Here is a 25912-nt window from a genome sequence, read left to right on the forward strand (position 1 = left end):
GCCCGGCACTATGGTGCAATCAGCTCTCCCCCTGCACCGTGGGCCAGGCCACTGGGAGCACCAGGAGGATTACCTGTGGGTACCAGGGCTCCGCCATGTGTCCATCAGTCGACACAGCTCGAACACCCAACACTTTCACCTGGGAGTCCTCACTTTAACACTTATTTTGATTAATACCAATCCCTGTGTGAATCAGAGATAGAGATGGCCAAAGAAGCTCCTTGAGGGTGTGGCTGTAGGAGATGTTGGCTAACCCCCCTGGAGTGTGTGTGTCTGACAAGGGCAACTGACTGCCCCTGAAAAGCCGCTAACATGCACGTATCTCCCATGGCCTGTGCCAACATATTTATAGACTAAACTGCCGAGCCCTTTCCACAGGTACATTTTTCTCTTAGGGTCATCACTTTCGTGGTATGTGATGATCGTTCTTTTTGGATTTTCGTCTGTCTCAGCCCTTCAGCCAGCATAAACACACATGCATCTATGAACTGAAAAATGGCTCGGGATTACAATTTCAGTGCAATCTATAATATTAACTAAAGCTCCTACATTTTATTTATTTTATTTTATTTTATACAGTTTTTAAAGTTTATTTATTTTGGGAGAGAGAGAGAGAGATAGAGAGAGAGAGAGAGAGAGAGAGAGAGAGAGAGAGAGAGAGAATCCCAAGCAGGCTCTCTGCTGTCAGTGGGGATCAAACTCACGAACCATGAGATCATGACCTGAGTTGAAACCAAGAGTCAGATGCTTAACTAACTGAGGCACCCAGTCTCCCCTTGAAACTATGCCTTTTGAAATGTGAAAATTAAACCCTCATTATCTCTTTTGTGTGTTAGAAATTTGCTGTTTGGTTCTTCATTTATAAAATGAATTAATTTATAAATTCATTCATAAAATGCGTTGACTAGTCTCTCTTTTTCTGGTCATGAAGAATCTTTCAATATGTTTATTGTTGTCTTTTAGAACGATATATTTTATTCATGACATGTGAAGCCTAAATAATTAATTTTTAGTATATTTCTGGAGTTGTTCAAGGGTAATTAAACTGAAAGCTAAAAATGTTTAAATCTTCGCTAACTTCCTAAGGAGACTTCTTAAGGAGACTGATTTATGGGCCTTTCCTTCCTCCGTCTGGCCCTGGATTTTTGGCACAAGTCAGAGCTTAAAATAGGTGTTTGCCTGTGGTCAGACATTGCTGCTATTAATACTTATTAGATGCCTAGTATATTAACTTTTATTCAGCTTTTCACATTTCTGGAGCACTGAGCAATTTGCAAAGCACTCGCCACACTATTATTTCAATTTAATGCTAAGAACCACATAAAGCAGGTATTGCTAATTTTGTCTTACAGATAAGAAACCTGAGGCCAATAGCCCGCTGTCACAGTTGGTCAGGGTTGAATGGAGATTTAACCATATGTCTTTGAATCCCAAGTATGCTCCTTCTGTTATTCCGTAGATACCTCACTTCCCATTTTGGTGAATTACGACGTGGGATTAAATATATAATGGGCCTTTTACATGCCATTTCAGATGGCTAAGTTATTTGCATGTTGAAAGCAAAACATGTACAAAAGCAAAACATATATAAGCTCACATATATATAAGACTTATTTAAAGTCTACCTACATAACTTCTCACTGAGAGTTATTTCTCTCACCTCTGCTCTCTGAAATCCACTCTTTGTGCCTCAGCCAATTGAATTAAAGCTTTTTTTTTTAAAGGAACACTCTAATGTGCCTTAATTTACTATTTTCCTACATAAGCACAGCCAAGGCAAAGCCTTTGAGAATTTGGAGTATAACTTAAGAGAACATCAGGGAAGAAGGTGACAAGAAGGCCATCTACAGCCTAGCAAATTGCTCAGGAGGGACTGGAAGTAGCTGGAAGGTGAGGTGCTTGGAAGGAAGTTCCCACAATTTGGGAGACAGAACACTAGTAAAATGAGAGGAATAAAGAAAAAAATCTGATTCTGTGGAAGTCTGGTTATGATTCCAGTAGAAGGCTGTCTTAAAATTGCTTCCATCTATCACATGAAGCATAAAGACACCATTATAATGCATAGCTCTGTATATAGGGGAGATAACATCTAGAAATTTAGGCAAATCTGTCAGAATTCCCCAGATCTGTCCAATCCCAGCCACAGGGTGATGACCATTGACCCTTTCTTCCCTGTATGAAGCTCTCCACCAGCATTACAGGCTTAGAACATGTGAAAATATCACATGCACAAGCTGGTTTAAAGAGCATACCGCCAATAGGTCTGGGATGCCTCGTTTAAGATGTTTAAGATGCCAAACTCAAAGTCAGAAAAGAATGAAGACTTCTAGTGTTTGTTGTGAAAGAAGGCTGAAATCAGTAAAATACCAAACAAACGGGAGGTGGCTTTTCATTCATTCCCGTAGTAGCTCGTGGCAAGGCTCCATTCAGCAGCCTCCGGGAGCTGTGTTTAATTTCATGCCATCTCCCGGTCATTACATGTAATTTTCTAGCGAATAGTTTACTCTTCACAAACTAAATATTCATTTCTCTTGATGACAGTAAGCTGGATTGTCTGTTTAGAAGTTGTCATTGCAGAGAAACCAGAGTAGACTAAAATGAACATTGTAAGCGAGTTTAAAAACTGCCCGGATCTCCAGGGATGTCAGAGAGAAGGGCTGGGGGGGGGGGGGGGGGCATCCATAAGGAGGAAGCTGGAGGGGAGGAGGGGCCATAACTCTGTCTTGCAGAGCTGGGGAGAAGCCTCATCCTCACGGGATTCAAGCAGCTGCAGTATTGACAGGAGCACTATTGGTTTGTGTCTACACATGCCTGAAGGCAGAACTCAGTGGAGTTAGTGTTTTGTTTTTCTTATCTCTAGCGAAGATGTATTCTGTTGGGTTAAGTTTTTGATTGCCTGGCCTGTAGTGATGACATCTGACTATTTCCTTCCTACCTTCAGACACTATTAATTCTAGCCCCAGGAATTTTAATCTTGGCAAAACTGCTACAATTTAGCTGCCAGGCCTTGAACTTCCCCTGGCCAGGAGGGTTAATGCCAACCAGCACATCAGCAGAAACAAAGGGACGGTGAGGGGCAGGACTTTTGTATCAGTGATACTGCACTGAGGGCTTGCTACAGCCTGGTTGTGGATGAAGCTTCCTTTCTGTGATTTTAACCCATCCATCCTCCTTCCCTCCCTCCCTCCCTCCCTCCCTCCCTCCCTTCCTTCCTTCCTTCCTTCTTTCCTTCCTTCCTTCCTTCTTCCTTCCTTCCTAGCTTCCTTCCTTCCTCCCTCCTTCCTTCCCTCCTTTCTTTCTTTCTCTCTCTATTTTTTCTCTTTCTTTCTCTCTTTCTTTCTCTCTTTCTTTCTCTCTTTCCAGCCTGTGTTCAAAAGCGATCTCAATGTGCACAGACTGGAGGAGACGTTCAAAAGCAAGCTTCACCTTTGTAAATCCAATGAAAGTGATGAGCTGTGAAGTTTGCGTTAGTTTAAAGAAAAAAAAAAAAAAGAAGGAATTGAGACGTTTCAGTTGCAGAACTCTGATCTGCAAGCTGTTCCAATAGAAAGTAAAACAGGGCCGCCAAAGAGGCATTCATGCTCTGAGAAAGCAAAAGCCTCATTTTTAGCAGGAGTTTCAGGGAAAGCCGGTGCCAGCTAACAATGCTAAATGTCACCCCACAGAGCCTCTCTGCTGTCACTCTGAGAAGTCATTAGAATCTGCTCCCTATGCAGACTGCCCAGAACATCCTCATACATATCAGCTAGGGATAATGTGTGGAAGAGAAGGGTTTTTTTTTTAATTTTTTTAACGTTTATTTATTTTTGAGAGAGACAGAGATAGTGTGAGCAGGGGAGGGGAAGAGAGAGAGGGCGACACAGAATCCAAAGCAGGCTCCAGGCTCTGAGCTGTCGGCACAGAACCCAACGTGGGGCTCAGACCCATGAATCATGAGATCATGACCTGAGCCAAAGTCAGACACTTAACCGACTGAGCCACCCAGGTGCCCCAAAAAAGAAGGTTTTTAAGGGGACCATTTAAAATGGATCACTTCCCATGAGCATACCCCCCACTAAATCCTTCCTCAAAAGTGAATGGAAGAAGAAAGTGTGGAGAGTTGGAATCTCCTTCCAGGTAAATGTGGGCTACAGAGCTCCACGCTGGGCCATGCCTAGTGCTCCCAGGGATGCCGTGGGTGGGATGCCACTGCGGTCAGGGTGGCGAGCAGTGGCCTCAGTGGTGCTGGAGATGGGCGAAGTCTCAGTAAATGGGGGGGCGGGCAAGGAGGCGGCTTTGACCGCAATAGAATGAAGAGTCCTGGCTCTTGAACAAGCCAGATTGCTTTTTGAACAAAATGTGCCTTAATTGAAGCCAGAATTTGTTCATAGTTCTAATTTAGCAGATTTCTGTTATGTGCACGAAATCTCCTTTTCCTGGAATCTTAGGTTTGGAAGCGTGCTCTCTTTCATTCCCTCCACCTTTGCACCGAATTTTATCCACTTCATTCAGAGTCTAGTTCACAAGTGGTGTCCTTTTAGAAGGAGCCACATCAACCTCTGCTGTCATGGTCATCCACGACTTCTAATTCTGCCCTCTGAGTAGCGCTGCGCAGCCTAGCTTCTCTCCTTTATCACTGCATTGGAATGTTCCCGGGGAGTTGTCAAGCTTCCCTTCCCCTCTGTGTACTGCAGGCTAAATAATCCAGGTTTCCGCCGGCCAAGTAAATATTCCTGTTCTTGAGCATGGTGGCATCGTAGGGAGGCTCTCTGAGAGTCTGCATGGTGCACTGTCCCCAAGAAGAAAACTAGGAATTCGACCATGATATTCTCCTCAGTTATCAAAAAATGACATACCTTTTCTTTTTAATTGCAACAGCCATGCAGGGCTATTTACTGGGGGAATAGCAACACCAAAGCAGTGGTTAGAACACAGATATTAGAGCCAGACAACCTATACTGGAATCCTGGTTCTTCCACAATGGCCGTGTGACCCATGGCAAAGTAGTTAACCTCTCTGTGGCCCCAGCTCCCACATCTGTAAAATGGATCTAATAAGAGTCTCTATCTCACAGAGGAGATCTAACAAAATGAATGAAGATTTGTAAAAGCCTGCAATAATACCTGCTACATGTTAAGTGATATAAAATGGCTTATTAAATAAAAATGAAGAAAGCAAGGGAGGAAGGAAGGAAGAAATGAAGTTATTTAAGAAGAAAGACCTTTTCTTTCTTTGCATGTTGATAGGGGGGCAGTTAAGCATGGGCTCATAACACAGACCTAGGGTGAAAGCATCCTATTGGACCAGGTCTCAAGAGGAATGGAGAGTTGGACATTAAGTTAAGCGATTCTTCTGAGTGTTTAGGTTTTGAGGCTCTTCGCTGTGCCCAACAAGCCTAACATACCTTAAAAAAATTATCAATGAGGGTATTGTATGTTTCCCAAAAGTAGTATATAGTCTGTAAATATATATTTATAATATTAAAAACTCCTAACACTTCTCGTCTCTCAGTCTTTGCATAAGATTCAAGTTACCCAACTGAAATTAGTCAGAATTCCTTAGCATATTAACAGATGCTTTCCGCTATCTAAATGCATGAATTAAAGTGGATTTTCTGCCTGATTGGAGGTGGGGGTGGGACCACAGAAATCTCTGTCCACACCTGCTGAAATACACTCGCCGTGAGAGCCACGTGGGCATCCAGTGGTCACACTGTCCAGTCTTTGACCTCGGTTCGCCCCCTGGGGACACAACGCCGCTGTCCTCCGCTCAGGTACTAGGAGATCACAGTAGTTAATTCTGCTGGGGGACATAGAACATGACAACGAGCATTTTTCAGACTGAAAAGTAGTTACATCATGCCATCAGTTCACCTGAATTAGAGCTCGGGAAAAGAGATCCTTCTCGTGACATGTCTGCGTGGCAAATAGCGGTCCTCTGCAGGGTTCCCAAACCCCTCCAGGAAGTGTGTTGGATGGATAGAGAGAAAGTGTAATTCCATCATCTCAAATAAATAACAGATGATATGTGTGATGTAGCCTGTCCCCGTGCTGGTGGATACCCTTGCGGTACATAGCCTAGCACACACTAATTAACTCCATATCCAAAGATAACAAGTTGGGGGGAAAAGTCACAAAATAAATGGAAAATCATTAACATTCTTAATATATAACCTTAGGAATGAATAAGGAAATGATGACTCCAATAGAAAAATAGAGGGGAAAAAGGAAAAAGAAAAGAAACATAGAGAAAAGACAACAACAAGCAATTAAAAAGAATTTTAAATGGCCAATGTAATGTGAAGAGAAGTTCAGTATCATTAGGATTAAAGAAATGTAAATTCACGGGAGAGTTAGGTAACGTTTTCTTTGCCTGTAGAACTGGGACAGACTTAAAAAGTGAATGGTGGCTCTCTGCTCTCCCATCTTGCAGCCTGCAGCTTTATCCCCCAATTACAACTTTCTCCGCCCTTCTGCCCTTCATTCAGCAAGTTCTCAAAGGTGCTAATGGACAACTTTGCTCCAGGTCTTCTGAATCTTATTGTCTCTGCCTGGAAAGTCTTCTCCCGACTCCTCGTCTGCTCTGCTTAAAAATATCCCTTCCCCAACGCCCAGTGGCTCAGTCACTTAAGCGTCCGACTTCAGCTCATGATCTCACAGTCCGTGGGTTCGAACCCCGCATCCGGCTCTGTGCTGACCACTCAGAGCCTGGAGCCTGCTTCAGATTCTGTGTCTCCCTGTCTGTCTGTTCCTCCCCTGCTCATGCTCTGTCTCTCTCTGTCTCTCAATAATAAATAAACGTTAAGACATTTTTTAAAATAAAAATAAAAATGTCCCTTCCCCTCCTAGTTTAAAGTATTCTCTCTCCCAGCTTTTTTTCACCTTCTTAAAATTGGCTGTAATTTTTAATCATATGATTTTCTTCATTGTGTCTCTTCTGCTCTGGACTGTAAACTGCAAACAGGCAAGAAGCATAGATGGTGTGTTCCCCGATTTATACGCGGGACCTGATTTAATGCTTAGCGTGCAGTAACTGCTCGCTTCATATTTTCCAGGTGTCTGAATACATTCATGAAGTGGGGTCTTTAAGATTTTTAAAATAATGTTACGCTTATGGTATGTTGAGTCCTATGAAATTGCCTTTTTTCAACTATCATTATTTTTGTCAACTATCATTAATTTAACATGGTTTGACTTGTAAATTAATGTGATTTCTCAGGGGACATTTTCAGTTACAGTATTAAAAGATGTAAACATACCCATACTCTTGCTATTTCTTTATCTAAGGATAGATAGACATATAGATAAAGATGCATAGATATAAATAACCATATGCAGAGGGGTGGCGACGCTCACAGCCTTATTCATAATTTAGTAATAATAAAAAAAGATTGAAAAACAAAAGATTGAAACAGACTAAATGTCTATTCCAAAAGAAGAAGCTAATTAAATTAGGGTACACCCGTGTACTGGAAGTTTAAGAATATGTGTTAACCAGGCACATTTTACCACATGAAGTTAAGAGAAGTACATTATGTAACAGTGCCTGGAAGGATATATACCAACATACTAACAATGGTTAATTTCTGGAAGGTGGGGTTACTTATGATTTAAATGCACATACATTCGTGCTATAAGGAAAGATCCTTTGAGAAGATTAAATTCTAGAACCCATTGAAGTTGTAGATAAATGTATGTTTAGATTGTTGGATGGCAGATAAAGATGAGAGAAATAGAATCATAATTCAGTTGAAATCTACACTTCAGACCCTCCCAAATTGTAAGCAACTTCTATTTACCACAGTTACAGAACAGAGTTCTTGATTTTATCACGGAAGTCTGGGGTAGTAAGTGTGAGGTTCTGCAATTTAAAATAAACTATTCTCCGTTTTAAACTAAAAGGGCTGAGAAAAATCAAATGAAGCATTCCTAATACCACACTGCGGTGCCTTTAGGAGGTAGGAGATTACCTACAGGGACATCCATTTCTCTGAAATTAAGGCACGTTTGAGCTTGATAACAGAATTATAAAAATGTTATCTGTCATAGCTCCTTAGATATATTTTTAGAAATAGTATCTTAGAGTTATAACCTTATTCTTCCCAAAGTATAACAAGAACCTGAAGAAGCACCTGTGACCAGACAGTGTAGGTCCAGCCGTGCGCGTACTGGGGGCTCAGTAAATATTAGTGCCCTTTTGCACCCCCAGCGAAGAAGTCACTAGAACTTTGTACACTCAAGAAGCCCTCCGGTCAAGGTGTTTACTCTAACATCCCATCCGTGTACCAATTTGTGTCAAACCCCAATAAACACTGCAGAAGAGCTTTAAACACTTATGGGTGAGATTAGCAGCCTGTGTCCTCAGGGCCGGCCGTGAACGAGGTCTGAGAGAGTGGGGGGTGGGGGGGGGCGGCGCGGACAGCCTCCTCTCAGCACCTTGCCAGCAACGTTCTGCTTCCCAGCTCCTCCGAGGTGAGAGCATGTGCAGCCAGCGACCTACCTGTGCCTTACTTGGAAGGGCCCCCAAGTGTGAAACTTCTGAAATGCAAAAAAGCCTCCTTTACACTAAGCGACCAGTAAGAGCTTTTTCTTCTTTGGTTCAGACTGTGCAGTCTTACTGGAAGATGCAGGGGCAGGTGTAGGGATCGAGGCAAAATCATTCAGACCTTCTGTGCGCCTGGGGTGGTTCTGCACCATTGTGATTTGGCTCGGGGAGGGGAGCCTGCCGTAGGATGTCCCCATTCACACAGCAGCAGAGCGCCTTAGTGCTGTCTGTGAGCGTTTGCAGCCCCTGCCACACCTTTTTCAAGATTCCTTTTTTGAGCTCTGTCAGTTGAGATGCTCCACCTCGCCACATAAAGAAGGATATTTTCTGTGGCGCTAATTTACATTGCAGCCATGGTTAACGCTGGGAGTGTTTACATGAAGACGGATGCACGGATACCTTTTGAACAGCAGCTGGGAGACGACAGTCAGCCAAAACCTCAGCAAAGCGCTGTAAATCTTTTGAGTCGGCACTAAGACAAACCAAGAATCCTTTTTCCTCCTCCCATTAATGCATCCGAAGTAAGCCATTAAACAGGGTTAAAGGTAAATTGTCGTAAAAGTTTTGCAGAAAGAGGGAGGGGCTGTGTCCAGCTTTGAGACATTGCGACCAGGCTTGGCTTACTCTCCACCTTTTATCCCAAATGCTTCATGGGGCTGTTTGCAAAGGTTCCTTTGCTTTGAATTATGGCCTGGGAAGAGAGGTTTTGGCCAGTAAAAGAGGGGACAAATGGATGCTCTAGGGAAGGTGGCCACAGACCACTTTAGGTCACTAATAAATAAGGGGAACTCTTGGCTCTTGGCTCTTGTGATGCTGGATCTAGAATAGTCTCCTGGTTTTAATCTGTCCCCGTGGACCAGAACATGATGGCATTGCGACCAGGGACTTGTGAAGTCGTTTGTTCCATGCTTGTCACATTTAGTCTTTTATAATACCCCTTTTTCATTTTTTATTTATAGCATTTATGTGCCAGGCACTGTTTAAGAACTGAGGGTTAAAAAATAAAGTAAAACCCTAGCTCCTCCTCTCAAAGGGGAAGTGAGAAGCACGTAGTGAAGCAGAGAAATCACCGTATAGTAAATGAGGCGACTTGTCCTCCTGGTCTGTGTGTGAGCCTGACCTTATTGCTTCCACGTGAAGTCACATCTGAAAGGCTGCTTTGGGCAGGGTGTCGCCATGCAAAGGTATGGTATTGTTATTAAGGAACTGGATGCTTATGACATTTTGAATCCTCCCTAGACTAAATATATTAATCCATGTCTAAGTTCTTCAGGGTTTGGTCTGCTGCCCTGGTCATAAACATTTTATTCCCCTAAAAATGCAGTTTTTATATCTCCAATTTGACCTAAAGCATAGAGAGTATACAATAAAATAAAGGAAGCCTGCTATAGTTATCAGCCCCCAGAAAAGCTTACGTCTGCAAGTGTTAGTCTGGCTTGATTTGAGCTGGACTACTGGAAAACCACAGAGAGACAGGAAAATTCTGTGCTTTGTCCAAGAAAGCTTTGCCCTTCATTTTAGGTGTTACTAAATACCTCAGATTTGAAAAAAATGATATTTATCTATATATATATATACACATTTAAAATGTCTGATATTTGCTGCATTATTTAAATGGGTATTGATTGCTTTTCAGCTGGTTCAAATTTAAAACTCGGGGATTCTGCTTTGTGCCAAGAAATTAGTCAGACATTCTTAAATGCGAATGTAGTGTTCACAGTATTTATCAGTAAAAAGCATGATTCTGAGGGATAGGCTTGGCTGCTCCGGAACTGTCTTACATCAGCCTCTCCCCATGGCCTGGGGGGTACGGGGGTAGGGGGGCGGAGCCAGAGGAACCCTATGGGGGGGGCCTGGAAACTCCCCATGGAGCTCCCCATCTAACCAATTTCAAGTTTCTGTGTGGGAGACAGAGCACCCCCACAGATGCATTTTTGAGCCAAGAACTCAAGCTTTGAAAGGGATCTCATCAAAAAAAAAAAAAAAAGTTAAGAAAAAATCGTGACGTCTGTGAGAGTCAGATAACAATACTTGGAAAAGTGGCTACCAGTCTCTGGGGAGAACAGAGGATGCACAGGAAGGACATTCGGGAAGTTTGTAGCTTGCCGCCTTCTCCTGTGTGTGACCCAGATGACAAGCATATGCCTGCCCCTCCTTCCTGGTGGCTACTAAGTGAAAGATCTTCAGGAAGAAAACATTCTCATTGTTTCTTTCACAGAAGCAGATTGGAGGAGTGCGGTGTGGCCTGTGCGTTTAGCTGTCAGACTACATAGTTGCTTAGTTGTTTCCAATAAGACCTCAGGAAAAATAAAGACTAGTTCCTTAGTGTGTCCAGTTTGTATTTTCTAGTCAGCTAATGGTTGGCCTTGTAGACTCCTGCTTATTGCAGATCTTCGAGGGAAGCTCTTGTCTTCCTGCTCCAGCAAGAACATCTCAAGTCATGTTGCCTGTTCAACTTTGCAAGCTGGTGCTGGAGAGAGGATGAGGGTATTTGCTTAAGGTGCAGGAATTAGCCCAGACTCTGTTCTTTTCATTAAATCTGGCGTCCAGTTTGTTTCAGTTATTTCTTTTTTCCTAAAAGCAGAGTATTAGAGGGGGAAGCGCACAATTTGGCCTCCAATGAGAGTCTGGATTATGGAGGTTTCTACCTAGTTGGGTTCATTGGAACCTGCTTTCCTCTCTAGTTGATTTATTGGACTCGGATTTTCAAAGCCCCCTCTTTTGACGTAGTCCATCTGCCTGATTGAATTGAGCCTTTGCAGGTGCTAAGACGGCCACCTAAATATGTCCCATCTAGTGGTGCACTGGGGAAGTTGACATTCAACCAGATATTCAAGGAAGACCACCTGCTTTGTAGTAGTCACTGATTTCCATGGCATAAATACCCTAGCCCTGGGTGACCCCAAGCTGCGAACATGATGCGACTGACCAGGGAGTTAGGAAGAGACCCTGAGCCGGTGCCAGCTACCTCCAGCTCACCCCTGCTCCCCAGGCTGTGATCAGCCCAAAACAAATGTCTCTGAGGGTCAGACCGTGACCTTCTGCATCCTCAACTCAAGCTGCCATTGGAAGACACTTGTTTTCTGTACCTTTCCCATTACAGGTCTCTACCCTCGAATGCAAACTGAATCAGAGAGGGGGTCCTGAGGACGTATTTCCTAATATCTGAAATGAAAAAAATCAGTATTAGTGTTTCTCTAAGTAAAACGGGCAGCCAGTTGCAGAGGAAGTGGCTAGCCGAATGAAGGAAGGGCACCACAAAGTCAAACTTTAGTTTTGATTCTTCACCCACCTTGAATGTGGCTCAAAAAAATTTACAAACATAAAAATTTCACTTCACTATAAATAAATTCTTCATTTATGTACTTAGCACTTTTATCCTTAAATCCTCTTAAAGATTTACCCTTTTAAATCTGTGACACTTTTATCTCCCTAACCCTACTCTCTTCTTTATTTTCTCCATAGTATGTATGCATGTATATGTATGTATATGTGTATAGCCTGATTTTTGTTATTTTCCCCCCAGTAAATGTAAGATTCACATTTGCTGCTCTCTTACCACTGCTTAGCATGTAATAGGGCTTCATAAAGCCTATTGAATACTTTGAATGAATACCTTACTTTTACCTGTTTTCACAGGTATTATTAAATAACGACTGGATTTTATTACCGTATTAACCCAAAGATAATAGGTGACATTTAACAGCAAAGATAACTTAAATAATTACAGAATGAATCATTTAGAAATATACAGTGTTCTCAGGAATAAGGTAATCTTGAAATAAAAATTTTTAAATGTATGACAATGAGAGGAGGTTTTTCTACATACATTAAATGTTTTATGACATGATAAAATTTATATCAACTGTATTAAAAATGAAGAACTACAAGCTACCCAGCACTCCATATAATAAATAGGTATTATGGACTTTTGTCTGCACTTTATAGTTGATCCATGCTCAGAGGAAACAACTCAATTGCTGCTATTGCAATTTTAAGCTACATATGCTTCATCAGTTTTTCTTTTTCATAAAATTTCCAGCTATCAAAATGTCCGCCAGTGTTTATTCTGTTTTTACAAGTGAACATCAGTCTTTGGCATACGCTTCTGGCAATGGGAAGTTTGTAGTTAGCGTAAAGAAAGCCACAAACCATACAAAGGAACTGTAATGTTATAAAAGACGCCCAAAGGCACATAAAAGTGAAAATCCTCATCCTACGAAACTAAGCATCCTCCACTGAGATGCTTGCCAGTGTTCTATAAATACTGGCAAATAAGAAACCTGAAATAACTCTGTTTTCTTCTTCCTTTTCTCAGAAGAATACTGTAAGTGCATTTTTAGTGGAGAAAATACAGTTGTGTTATAAAAGACCTCATGGGTCAACTTTGCGTTTCATTGTTCCGCCACCTACCTTGCACATGTGGCATACCCCTGGGACCAGTAGCGCAGGAAGTGACAAGATCTCTCGCACACAATTCATGTTCTCACGTGTATCTTTCAGGGACAGCCTCATAAACACCAACCTGAAAACTTTTATAAGCTTGGTAAGCTCTTTGTGAAGTGCTTAAGTGTAAACGAATAAAGTTATTTATTGGTTTAACCTAAAGACACATTCTGCGCCTTTCCCCTGCGATAATGTTAGGAGAGTTTTGGCAAACGTGCGCTAAAAGGAAAAGTATGTACAACATGATATCGTGAAACCAACCACAAAACACAGTGATGTACCAAATTAAGAAGAGAAATGCTGACGTTAATTGCTCTACATTTTAATGTATGCCTTTGTTGAAATCTGTGTGTGTGTGTGTGTGTGTGTGTGTGTGTGTGTGTGTGTGTAAGGAGAAATTGGGCTGTGGTTATTCATGCAATTAAGGTTCTCAGGCTCCTCGGTGCCGCCTGCATTGTGACATCGTACGTTGAAATGCTAGCCAAGAGCCTTATAATGTAGAGGCTACCAACTGTCTACATTTGTCTGGATTTGTGTGAAGATGCTGCTGATCGCATTGTAGAGATGCCTTGACTAACCTGAGGACCCAAAGTGAGTATACCAGCATCATGGCTGACCGTGCAGGCATTGGAGAAGGGATTCAAGGCTAAAGTCATTTTGCTGCTGGAGCTGAGTTACTGCGATCGGCCCTGCTGAAATTTCAGATACTTCGTCTTTGGTTTTGAGAGGAAACCAACACCCCAAAATGGAGAGAAGTTAGCTTCGGTGGAGCCGTCTGGTCAACGTATACAAAATAGCAGACTAGTTTAAGAAAGGAGACAAGCTGTGTGTCATTGACTCTGACATGTAAAATTTTATATTTGAGGCCTAGAAAATAAGGGCATGTGAATTAAATATTAATTTATGAAGATGTGACATATACAGACCCAAGATTGCCAGGCTCCTGACGCCTTTTTTTAAGGTGACTCCAACTTGGTCTCCTGCTACAACTCAGGCCTTACCTCTGATGAGCTGCTCTTGAATTTTCACAATGTTGTGACCTACCGTGTTCCCTAAAGCTGAACACCCTCAGGGGTGGATAGCAGACTGTGAATTTTAACAGTTAGCACTTTCTAGTGATTTTCCACTCATTAATTGATTAGATCTTATCTCCTTAAATTTTTATGTCAAGCCATATCATGAAGTTCCTGTAAGAATGAGCAGGATGGGGTGCGTAAGTGGTTCAGTCGGTTAGGCGTCTGACTCTGGCTCAGGTCATGATCTCATGACTTGTGAGTTCAAGCTGCACATCGGGCTCTGTGCTGACAGCTCAGAGCCTGGAGCCTGCTTCGGATTCTGTGTCTCCCTCTCTCTCTGCTTCCCCGCCCCCCACTCATGCTCTGTTTCTCTCTCCTTCCAAAATAAATAAACACTAAAAAAATTTTTAAAAAAAGAATGGGCAGACGGGAATTTTATGAGAGCATCTAAGAGTTTCAGGCTAACTAGGGAACTGACACATTATTTTATTTTTAAAGTCAATTTCAGAGCATATCACGAGACCAATTCAGAGGTAGCCCTTCATTCTAAGCTTTCCACAATGAAGGTCGTTCTTCATAGTAAAGAACATGGCCAGATCCTTAAGTATCTTCTCATTTGTGTAATTTCAGTGTTCTACATAATATCACTCCCTGAAGAAAGTAACCTATATATGGATGTGTAGTGTCTGCAGTTCTTGAAGGAGGCAATCAACCAGGATGCTTTTTTGTGCATCCATCGCTTACATTTCCTGCTCCCTTCCTTCTTTAAAGAGTGCTGTCCGAACTGCCCGGCATCCTACGTGGCCTCTACTGCAGACACAGTCCACGGATTCTCCCTCGTCTGTCTCCTGTGGTCTCAGAGTCCTCTGCCTGCTCAGAGCCTTCTCTCCTGGCTACCTTGGAATCTGGCAGTGTCCTTCCTGTCTGTGTCTTCATCCTTGCTTTAGTTTATTAGGACCTCCATACAGCTTAACCTGAAGGAGCCACGTTGTCCATGACCTGGCTCCTCCCACCCCCTTCTCACCCCTCCCCACCTCAAAAAGGCCTGGCTTTTATTTATTTTTTTTAATGTAATATTTTATTTTTTAAAATTTACATCCAAATTAGCATAGAGTGCAACAATGATTTCAGGAGTAGATTCCTTAATGCCCCTTACCCATTTAGCCCATCCCCCCCCACAACCCCTCCAGCAACCCTCTGTTTGTTCTCCATATTTGTGAGTCTCTTATGTTTTGTCCCCCTCCCTGTTTTTATATTATTTTTGTTTCCCTTCCCTTATGGTCATCTGTTTTGTCTCTTAAAGTCCTCATTTGAGTGAAGTCATATGATATTTGTCTTTCTCTGACTAGTTTCACTTAGCATAATACCCTCTAGTTCCATCCACGTAGTTGCAAATGGCAAGATTTCATTCTTTCTGATTGCTGAGTAATACTCCACTGTATACATATATCACATCTTCTTTATCCATTTGTCCATCGATGGACATTTGGGCTCTTTCCGTACTTTGGCTACTGTTGTTAGTGCTGCTATAAACATGGGGGTGTGTGTGTCCCTTTGAAACAGCACACCTGTATCCCGTGGATAAATGCCTAGTAGTGCAATTGCTGGGTCGTAGGGTAGTTCTATTTTTAGTTTTTTGAGGAACCTCCATACTGTTTTCCAGAGTGGCTGCACCAGCTTGCATTCCCAAAAAAAGGCCTGGCTTTTAAAAGAAGTCTGCCCTCACCACCTCCACTTCCTGACCATCCATGTAGTTCTCAATCACTCCTTTTCTGCACGATCTTTTCTGTAATTCTACTGAGACTTTGCTACACACGTTACCTGTCTTATCCAACAGCTAAAAATATGTGAATGCCCTCTTATCAAAATTGGTCCCTCTACTACATTTGATTCCCTCTTCCCCCTCTTTTTACATTCATTTAACTTTTTTTTTCTTAACTGGATCATCTTTCTGAAACTGCTCTTTAAAAATTAATTAATTTCCCCCAATCGCCATCCCTGATGATCTTATGTCTCTAAACACACTTGCTGAAGAAGCAGCAAAAATAATTTGGCATCGTGGAAACCTGGATTTGAATGAATGGGACATCACATCAGCTATGATTTCAATTAGGTTATATAAAGATTCTGAGTCTCATTATCTCATCAATTTCTATTAAAATTTAAGTTTTAGGGGCGCCTGGATGGCTCAGTCAGTTAAGCGTCCAACTTTGGCTCAGTTCATGATCTCGCGGTTTGTGAGTTCAAGCCCCACGTCAGGCTCTGTGCTGACAGCGTGGAGCCTGGAGCCTGCTTCAGAGTCTGTGTCTCCGTCTCTCTCTGCCCCTCCCCCAAGTGTGCTCTGTCTCTCTCTGTCTACCAAAAATACATAAAATGTAAAAAAACATTTTTTTAAGTTTTAAAGTCATATAGTATCCTACCTTGTAAAATAGTGTATTTAAACATTTTATAATCATTGCATGTTTAGGCTATTTGTAGTTCTCAGAATGGGTAATTACCAAGTATTTTCAGATCCTAAGTGTTCCTATAACTTTTCCCTGATAAGGACTATGTGCCCGAAAAGACACTGAGCCAAGAGGGTTGGGTCCCTTCCCTCCTGTCAATCACTTTCCACACATGTGAACGTGCACACACATGCATACACACACAAACACTCCTGGTGTCAATTGTTTCTGAGGGTTGGAGTGGATGTGGAAAGATCTAGAAGGCAGGAAGGGCAGGGAAGGGCAGGGTGATGGTGACAATGACAGGGCCAGAAATCTGGCCTCCTCAGAGGCACTGTGTGCAGGGAAGGCACACTACCACTTCCTGTTCTGTATGGATCTGTGTTTCTGAACCAGGAGGAGTATGGTGGGAAGAGAATGGAACATGTTTTTACCTTCTGAAGGGCCAAGTGGTTTGTTTGGTAACCATGGGAAACAGATGCACAGAACACTACATGCTGAGTTTCACAATTCAGTTCAGTTGACCTACTTGTGAAAGTTCCTCTTAGATCCTTGAAAATAGATTTACTTTGTGTGTGTGTGTGTGTGTGTGTGTGTGTGTGTGTGTGTGTATGAGTTCCCTGGAAGTTGGTAGAAGAGACATCACAGGCTGCCAATCAGATCCAATCTTTTTTTTAAAAAAAGATTTTATTTTTTTTAAGTAATCTCTACACCCAACGTGGGGCTCAAATCCACGACCCCGAGATCAAGAATCACATGCTCCCTTGACTGAGCCAGCCAGGCACCCTAGAGCCAATCTTAAACCAGAAATTTTGTGCTCAACAATTCATTTTAAAAATCCATTCTTTGATGAGGGGATTCATTATTTAGGAGGTACATTTCATTTTAGAGTACTTTGAAGATAGTTTCTCAAAAGAAAATCTTTCACGTGTTGTAACAGCCTCCATTCATAGAGGAGAGTGGCATATTTGTGAATAGACTTGTTGACTATGTCTGAATAGGCTAGTCTTAATCTCCACAAAGAATGAATACGGGTAATGGATTTTGTCGCATACTGACCAGTCAGCTCAGATGACAGCATGAAACATGTATGGTGCTCCTTCAAAACCTCCTGGACATGAGATATTTGGATACAAAAACACAAATGTAATATTTGTTCCTACTTACTGAGGCAACAACAAACTTTCAAATTGAGAGACTGAAAAAGCTAAAATGATAGAAATTAATTAATAATGCTAACAGTCATCAATTCTATTCAGGAAAATAAAATGATTAGGTATTCAACATTTTAGTCTAAAAAGCAAATTATTTCCTGCAGACATACTGTATTTGGGATTATGAACCCTAATATATAAAGTGTTGTTATAAATCAATTGGATAAAAGACAAACATCTAATAGGCAAATGGACAATGAGCGTGAATAAGCGATTCATAATAGAAAATATTAAAATCTTAAATACCTAGGAAAATTTATTGAATTTCATTACTAATTACAAAAATGTAAGTTAAAATGTTTTATAGAAGGTAAAAGGAATTCAGTCAGTTACATGTATCTGAATAAAATTTGGGGGTAAATTTTTGATTAATATTATCAAATATACACATGTATATATAATATATGTATATACTTTAATATGCAGTATATATATATATATATATACAATGTATATTAATACATGTTAATGTATATGCATAGATCATGATACATTAACTCTTACTTTTAGGAATTTATCTTAAGTATTAATTGAACAAATGTTTAAGATATATGTAAAAAGGTATTTAACACATGCTTATGGTATTAGCAAAAATATAGATATAGTTTACATATTAATAAGGACTTACTTTTTTTGAAAAATTATAGAATATTATATGGGCAATAAAATGATTACATGCCTACATTTATTGACACGGAAAAGCTATATTACATATTACTAAGTGATTAAAGCAGTTTTCAAAATAGGATGACCCTTAGTTTATATGTGCAGGTATGAATGTGAGAGTCTTAGCATGGGGGTGGGTGTTAATGCAAAAATAAAAGATTATAAGTATTTTCATGTTTTGTGATGATCTGCGGTTGGTTGACCCTTTAATGACAACACAGGTTTGAACTGTGCGGGTCCACATATACATGGATGTTTTTTGGTAAATGCAGTACAATACTGTAAATGTATTTTCTCTTCCTTGCGATTTTCTTAATAACATTTTCTTTTCTCTAGCTTACTTTATTGTAAGAACACAACATAGAACACAGGTAACATACAAAATAGGTGTTAATGTCATCAGTAAGGCTTCTGGTCAGTAATAGGTTATTAGTGGCTAGGTTACTGGGAAGTCAAAAGTTATATGTGGATTTTCAAATGCACGTGGGTCAGCACCCCTAACCCGCACATTGTTCAAGGGTCAACTATATATTATTTTACAAATAAGGGAAAAAATAAAGTCACTTATTTTGAAAAACATACTGTTGATGATGTGTTCTATATATGCCACCATATTGTTCGTGAGAATTATGAATTCTGACCCTTACCACTCATGAGTGATCATCTCTAGATGATGGAAAATTAAGACCTATTATGGGGGTGCCTGGGTGGCTCAGTCAGTTGAGTGTCCGACTTTGGCTCAGGTCATGATCTCGCACCTCGTGGGTTCGAGCCCCGCATCGGGCTCTCTGCTGACTGCTCAGAGCCTGGAGCCTGCTTCAGATTCTGTCTCCCTCTCTCTCTGCCCCTCCCCTGCTCTCACTCTGTCTCTCCCCCTCTCTTAAAAATAAATTTCTTTTAAATTAAAAAAAAAGACTTATTACGAAAAGAACTGACAAAGGGTAAATGTAATAAAAACCAAAGTATGCAACTAAATGACACTTACTGTGTACATAAAGTGGTGTGTCACCTATTTACACGACAGAGCAGGACATGATGGGCATTACAAGAGTATTAGGTGGAGGGGAAAATGATATTTTAGAAAATACATGTCATTTAATATGAAAATTATTAAATAAGGGATGGTGAAGAATTTTTTTTCTTTATCTTTTACAATGACTTTTAACCAATTAATAGCAAATCTCATCTGGGAGTTAGGATGCCGAAAATTTGACGGATCTCTCACCATGTAACCCAGAGTGCTACAGGCATGCTCAGTGGCTGGGAAAATTGCATTACTTGGGTTCATATCATTCATTATAACAGCCATTTCTGTGGTTTAAGAGATTTTTAGCTACAGTTCAACCCAAGAGCATCTTCATATTTGCAAAGTGAACTGTCACTGCTGGCCAACTGAGAAGAATCTATTTTTCTCCTAGAATTTCACATTATGTTCAACGTTAGATGCATGGTACAATCTTGACTTGTGGCATAGATGTGAACATCTCTCAGGAGTTAAAAATAACGTAAATGAAGCTTCCACCAGAAAACTTGTAAGCGGTCTAATTTCCTGGTATTTGTGTTTGATCACCGAATTCTGTGCCAGGCCACACGTTCAGCTGCCTGGCGGCCCCTGCGATATATAAAAAGTACTTCCATTTTTATAGGAATGTGCTGGCAAACATCTACCACTTCTATGAATTATTAGTCCTTTTCTGCTAATTATTTTGGAAAAAAAAAAGCAGAGGTGTAGGTCCAAGTTCAAGTGGCTCTCAACATCTGAGACATACTTGGGCTAAAACTGTTCAGTTGGAAGAAAATCTCTGCCCCATATGGCCACCAGGTCTACCAGTGCATTATGAAGCCTGTAGGAAAAATCATGTTACTTTCTTTTTGTATTAGAAATTGAGCAACAGATTGAAAGAATGACTGATAAAAGTAATCGCTGAGGAAACATAATAAAGCGAGTGACCAATTTATGACAGAAGGACGTAAATTGACGTCTATGAAAAACAGAAAATTACGAACTGAAAGGGACCTGTTGGACACCCTGGAACTTGAATGGCTGGTTTCAAACAACAGGCCCAGCCCTGCGATTTTACACTACTACTAATAAACAAATTTGAAGACGTCAAAATTAATCGACCCCGTCCCATCATCTTCAGGTTACATTTTGGCGTGTGGCCTTCTGTCTATGTATATTTGTATAAATCGCACTCCTAGGGGTCATGCTGAGTGCTAAACAGAATTAACATAGTTTTGGAAACTCACAGGTCCTAGATGAAAGATCATACGGGAAGGTGTTTGATGATATATCTTCTACTGGAGGCTCTCACATGCTTCTGAAATTAATAACCAGACACAGAAAACTTTGTAAAATTAAAAAATTGTTTTGAATTCCATACTGAGGCCAGATCAGGGTGAGAGACAAATGATAGCAAGGAGAGTAAGGAAAGGAAGGTGAAGAAGGATGGAAAGGCAAGAAGACAGGATGACAAAGCAATTAGTGAGGAAGTTCAGAACGTTGACCCTGTGGCCCCAAATCTAGATTTCCCTGCCTCCTGGGCCAGGGAGCCCCAGCAGAACCCACCCATTTGGCTTGGGGAAGATGGTTCCCAAGAAAAGAAGTTTCCATAACTTCTTTCTCTTATGGAACGAACGGGAACTTGGATCTTCAGATGCCAATTGGAAAATGGGGGTGAGAGGGAGAGAGAGAATGGATAGTGTTTTGTTTGTTCTGTAAAGGAGCAATGGTTGATTCATTTCTTCAAGGAGGAAATGTCCTGCACTTCTCTGCATGGTGGTGCCTCCCTTGGAGAGTCTGTGCTGCAGGATGCTACAGGGCATTTTGTTAACCTTGGGCACACACAGCATAGATTCGGGAACTTGCTGTACAGACTGAATGGCCTTGAGTCTTGGTTTGTTTGCAGCTTCTGGACGCTGTCATACCCCATTCCAGACTTCAGTTCTGCTGTTGGATGTTGGTGCTATCAAGGGCGATTTTTAGAACTAAAGAATCCTAATTCATTATTTCTGACTCCATCTACAATCAGAAAGGAAAAATGCCCCTAGGCTTTGTATCTGATATTCTACGCCATATATTTTTCTTTTTGTTGTTGCTGTCCTTTGCTTTCCCTTGAAGAATGGAACATGTTTTAGACTTCTCCATATTATAAATCTCATTTGAAAAGTGTTGAATCAAGGAAGTCTGCCAGCTACTTTTGTTTTCCCTACTTTTCTCTCTCCCTGTTGGACCGCTCCAGCAAAGGAGAATAATATTACCTTACCATGTAAAACATGGTTAATGGCTTTAAAAGAATTCCCCAACAACTGAATAATGAGCTGCCAAAAATATTCCTGGTGCCAGAGGGATCTGGATATGTCTGTTTCATTTATTGTGTGTTTCTCATTTCATCATGACTAAGTGCTCACAAAAGACATAAAAACCCAAACCTCCAGGGTATGTGGTGTTGGAGGGCAGAAACCGTATTTTAATATATTCGGTCGTATAACGAACACAGTAAGATGATTAGTAGAGTATCCACAGCAAACAATGATGAATGCCAGTTGTAGGTAAGATGCTCAAAGTATCAATTAAGTTAGTATCTAGCCACTAGAAGGAAGTCGTTTTTCAACCATCTCTATTGTGCTTGGTTGAGTGGCTGAAGAAAACTTATTCCAAGGAGTGCTGGGAGTCTTGCACCAAAAACTTTTATCTTGTTCTGCTTATTTGAGTGAGTTTACTAAGAAATGTGAAGAGGGAACCTATTTCTTTCTTTTTTAAGTTTATTTTTTTGGGGGAGGGAGGGGCAGAGAGAGAGGGAGACACAGAATCCGAAGCAGGCTCCAGGCTCTGAGCTGTCAACACAGAGCCCGACACGGGGCTTGAACTCACGGACTGCGAGATCCTGACCCGAGACAAAGATGGACACTTAACTCACTGAGCCACCCAGGCGCCCCTGGAACCTATTTCTTAACTAAAGTTTCATGTTTTAAGAGCCTGATAATAGATAATAGAGCCTGATAATAGATAATAGATCTATTAAAAAGGGGAGTTTTCTTAAAAATGTATTTAAAAAATGAGTTTAGGGATGCACGCAGCAGATCTGGGCAAAAAAAATGAAAATGTACAAAAAAATGTAGAGGTGCTTTGTTTCTCACCGGAAGCAGGTCAACGAGAATAGCGTCCGGACCCTCTCATGAATCCCTTCAGCCTCCCCTAGACCCTTGCCACTCGGTCTGAGCTCAGACTGTCTGGTTCTCACTTGGCAGGAGACTCTTAATCTCTCCCACTTCTCTGTTTGGGCCAGGCTGTTGCCAGCTGTCTTTGAATACAGTGTGGTTTCTGACTCAGGTTCTGTTATGTTTTGCCAGGGTCTTAATTGCTAGTATCTCAGGGGCAGGATAATTGTCTTCCAAGAATTCCTGAGATAGGGATTTTGAATTGCCTGTGACTCACAGGACAGATGACATTCATATGGGCCCACTCCCCTGGATGAGGAGCCATGGACATTCCTGGGCTGGTTAACTAAAATTCCACGACTCCTACTTTTACTCCACAAAGCATACTGGAATTCAATTGGATAAGAGTGACTTCATCCAAAGAGATAAGCCTGAATCTGCTTTAAATCTTTGTGTGTGTGTGTGTGTGTGTGTGTGTGTGTGCATGTGTGCTCATAATTCATAACAAAAATGTAGTCCTTTATTATGTAGAATACTTGTTTAAAATGCTTCATCATAACCAAGTATATGAACCGAAGGCAAACATCATATTCATGCTCTCTTGGGACTCAGTCTTCAGAGAGGGCCCAGGGAAACCACTGTATAATCCCCTGCCTTTCCAGGAAGCCTAACCCTAGGAGACGCTGAGTTGCCACCAGACAGTAAAGCATCTGAAGCCGAATTCTCCAGAAAGAGATACAGCACTATCGTAGTTCGCTGTGACTTGGGGGAAAACAAACAGGGTAGACTTTATCTGCCTCTGGAGACCCAGTGCTGAATCTCCCATTTCCTGTTTGCAGAAATCAGTTGTACAGAAGGGCAGTGATTATCTGCTGTGATTAACAAGCTAATGCAAAGCATAACTCACGAATTTAGGGCTAAGTGAGTGAGTGCTGAACTCAAAATGTATTTGCCACTGACTCATGTAAATCGTCAAACCATGAGTTAGTACAAACCCTGAACTTCTATTAATGCAGTTTTTATTAAAGTGGTCTTTGATAAAAAACAAAAAATTTAGCACTCTTCTGTCTATCAGGTTCTCAGGAAATTATTATACCTATAAGGTAGGGAAGAATTATTACATGAAAAATATTATAGAAAATCTTTTTTTAAAGCCCAGCTGTTCTTTTATGGATTTGGATATACTACTCTTTAAATCATGTCACTGGAAACAGTATGTTTTGCATGCAAGAGACTTCTGATTTAAATGTTTAGCTTTAAAAAGAAAGAACTGTTCATCCTTGTGCTTCAACACTGGTGAGATAAAGGCCTGATGTTTAATGAATTAGACCTTGAGGGCGCCATCTTGCTTTCCATGTGCCACATGAAATTAAAAGTTGAATTTTAGAGACTACAACTTACAAGATGCTGTTGCGTTAATTTAGACAGAAGAGTTTTACTCCTGTTATTCTGATGCATTCGGACTCTTAGAGTGTGATTTTGTGGCCTACAGTATAACCAGAGGAAAGGGAGGTAGAGCTTTGTCACTTGTTCATTGTGTGGAATGTTCTCTAAAAGGGCCATTTGGGGACTGGCGGTGGGAACGATGCGTTTGAGGGAAAACTCATCCCATGTAACTGTAAAGCCAAGTATCTACCAGGGTGTGCAAAAAGAGGACAAAACTAACTGCATGCTTGAGGTACATCAGTTAATTATGTTCTTTCGTCTCGTTTACAGGCTCAACATGGGAAAAGACATTTCGGCAGATTGGCTTTGAAAGGTAAGCAGCATTTAGCATGGCTTCACTTTTCGGTTCTCCTGTCCTATTTCACTCTAAGTAATTTACTGATGATAGATCAGTGGTCTCGTCACCACTGCTGTAGGGACTCTATGCCCATGAGGAAGTCATCATTTTGCCCCCAGAGCCTCTGTTTCCTTGTAAAGTAGCCCTTTGAATGATAAAATTCCTGCCAGCCTGCAGGGTGAACATGGAGATCAGATGGAGGAATTTATATGAAAATGTCTCTTAAATCAGGAAACAGCATCAAACGTGAGTTGTCGAATTGGAGAATTATGGGAAGTCGTTTGCTCTTTTCTACCTTTATCACCGCTCGTGTCCCATTAGTTGTACAGTTTTAGCACAAAGAAATGTACATTGATATTGACACCTTTCCAATCATCACAACTGTTAGATCTTAGTCGCTGCAAGTTAGAAGCTGAGATCATGTCTCTCCTAGCTAAAAGCACTCCCACACCAGCATCTCCGCAAAAGAAAACAAAATGGACTTATTATACCATCAAAGTAGAGGTAGGGTTAATAAGGTTGCTAACCAACCTGCCTTGGAACTGAGGGGCAGCTTGTGTGACAGATGTCTCTCATTTGGTGTCTATTATGGAGCTTCCCAGGTCGGTACAACTTATTGGAATAGAGGAAAGTGACTTTATTTTATTTTTTACTCTAAAAGCAGATTTTGACTAGTTCTTTTTATCACATTGGAAATGTGTTTTTAGGTGTATTAATCAAGCTGCCAGAATGCTTAGAGAAATAATAAAATACTTTAAAATGCATTTCTCCGTTAACAAGAGACAATAAGAATAGCTCCTCGCCAGGCTAACTATGGTGGCATTTCCTGTATCATTTGTTATTTGATTTAGAGATTTATTTCTCTCTCCACTTAAACTTCCACCAAAAATCAGCACCATCGCTGTTGGTCTCCCCGTAAATCTTTGTGGTTTATTCTGAAGGTTATTGCACGAGGTTGGCTTGAGATAGGCAAATATCATGGGCCAACTTAAAACAGAGAATGGAAAATCCTATCATTCTTTCATTTTGTGTGAAGTCTTTTCCCAAAGTATCTTTCTCTCTCTTGATTCTTCTTTCATGTTAATGGCAAACAGCAAACATAAGCAAAGGGGTGAAAATAATAAATTGAAAGTCATTATCCAGCTTCAGTGGGAAGCTGGATACTTCTTTTGTCTGTTTTCTTTTTCTTGTCTATTTTAGGGAAAACCTCGGACATCGTGTCACTTTTTCCCTACATAAGTTGAGGATACATCTCTGAAAAAAAAAATGGGTGTTTTCTTCCAGAATCATAATACCATCATACCAAATGCAAATAACACTAAGTCCATGGCGGGAAGCCTGGGTGACTCAGTTGGTTAATTGACTTCCGGCTCGGGTCATGATCTTGGGATTCATGAGTTCTAGCCCCGAATTGGGCTCTGCACTGACAGCACAGAGCCTGCTTGGGATTCTCTGTCTCCTCTCTCTCTGCTCCTCCCCAGCTCATACTCTCTCTCTCTCTTTCAAAAATAAATAAACTTAAAAAAAAAAAAGCCCTTGGTATCAACGCTTCCATTTCCTGATGATCTCAAAAATGCCATCTTAAAGGTACTGGTTTGAATCAGGGTGCTATTGAAGCACACACATTCCTGTTTGTTGTTACATCACAGACAACAATTC

The 25912-nt window shown here is 41.0% G+C and overlaps 1 protein-coding gene across 3 annotated transcripts in view; it reads left to right on the plus strand.

Annotated features, from left to right (window-relative positions):
* The window catches only part of LOC131490416 (piezo-type mechanosensitive ion channel component 2), a 470949-nt gene that overhangs the window by 193939 nt on the left and 251098 nt on the right, over window positions 1–25912 (plus strand). For all 3 annotated transcript variants that reach the window (XM_058692724.1, XM_058692725.1, XM_058692726.1), the window contains exon 4: window positions 24187–24229. In XM_058692724.1, coding sequence (XP_058548707.1) covers window positions 24187–24229 — 43 coding nt within the window. The remainder of the gene's footprint in view (window positions 1–24186; window positions 24230–25912) is intronic.

Source organism: Neofelis nebulosa, chromosome 11, assembly GCF_028018385.1.
Source record: "Neofelis nebulosa isolate mNeoNeb1 chromosome 11, mNeoNeb1.pri, whole genome shotgun sequence".
NCBI lineage: Eukaryota > Metazoa > Chordata > Mammalia > Carnivora > Felidae > Neofelis > Neofelis nebulosa.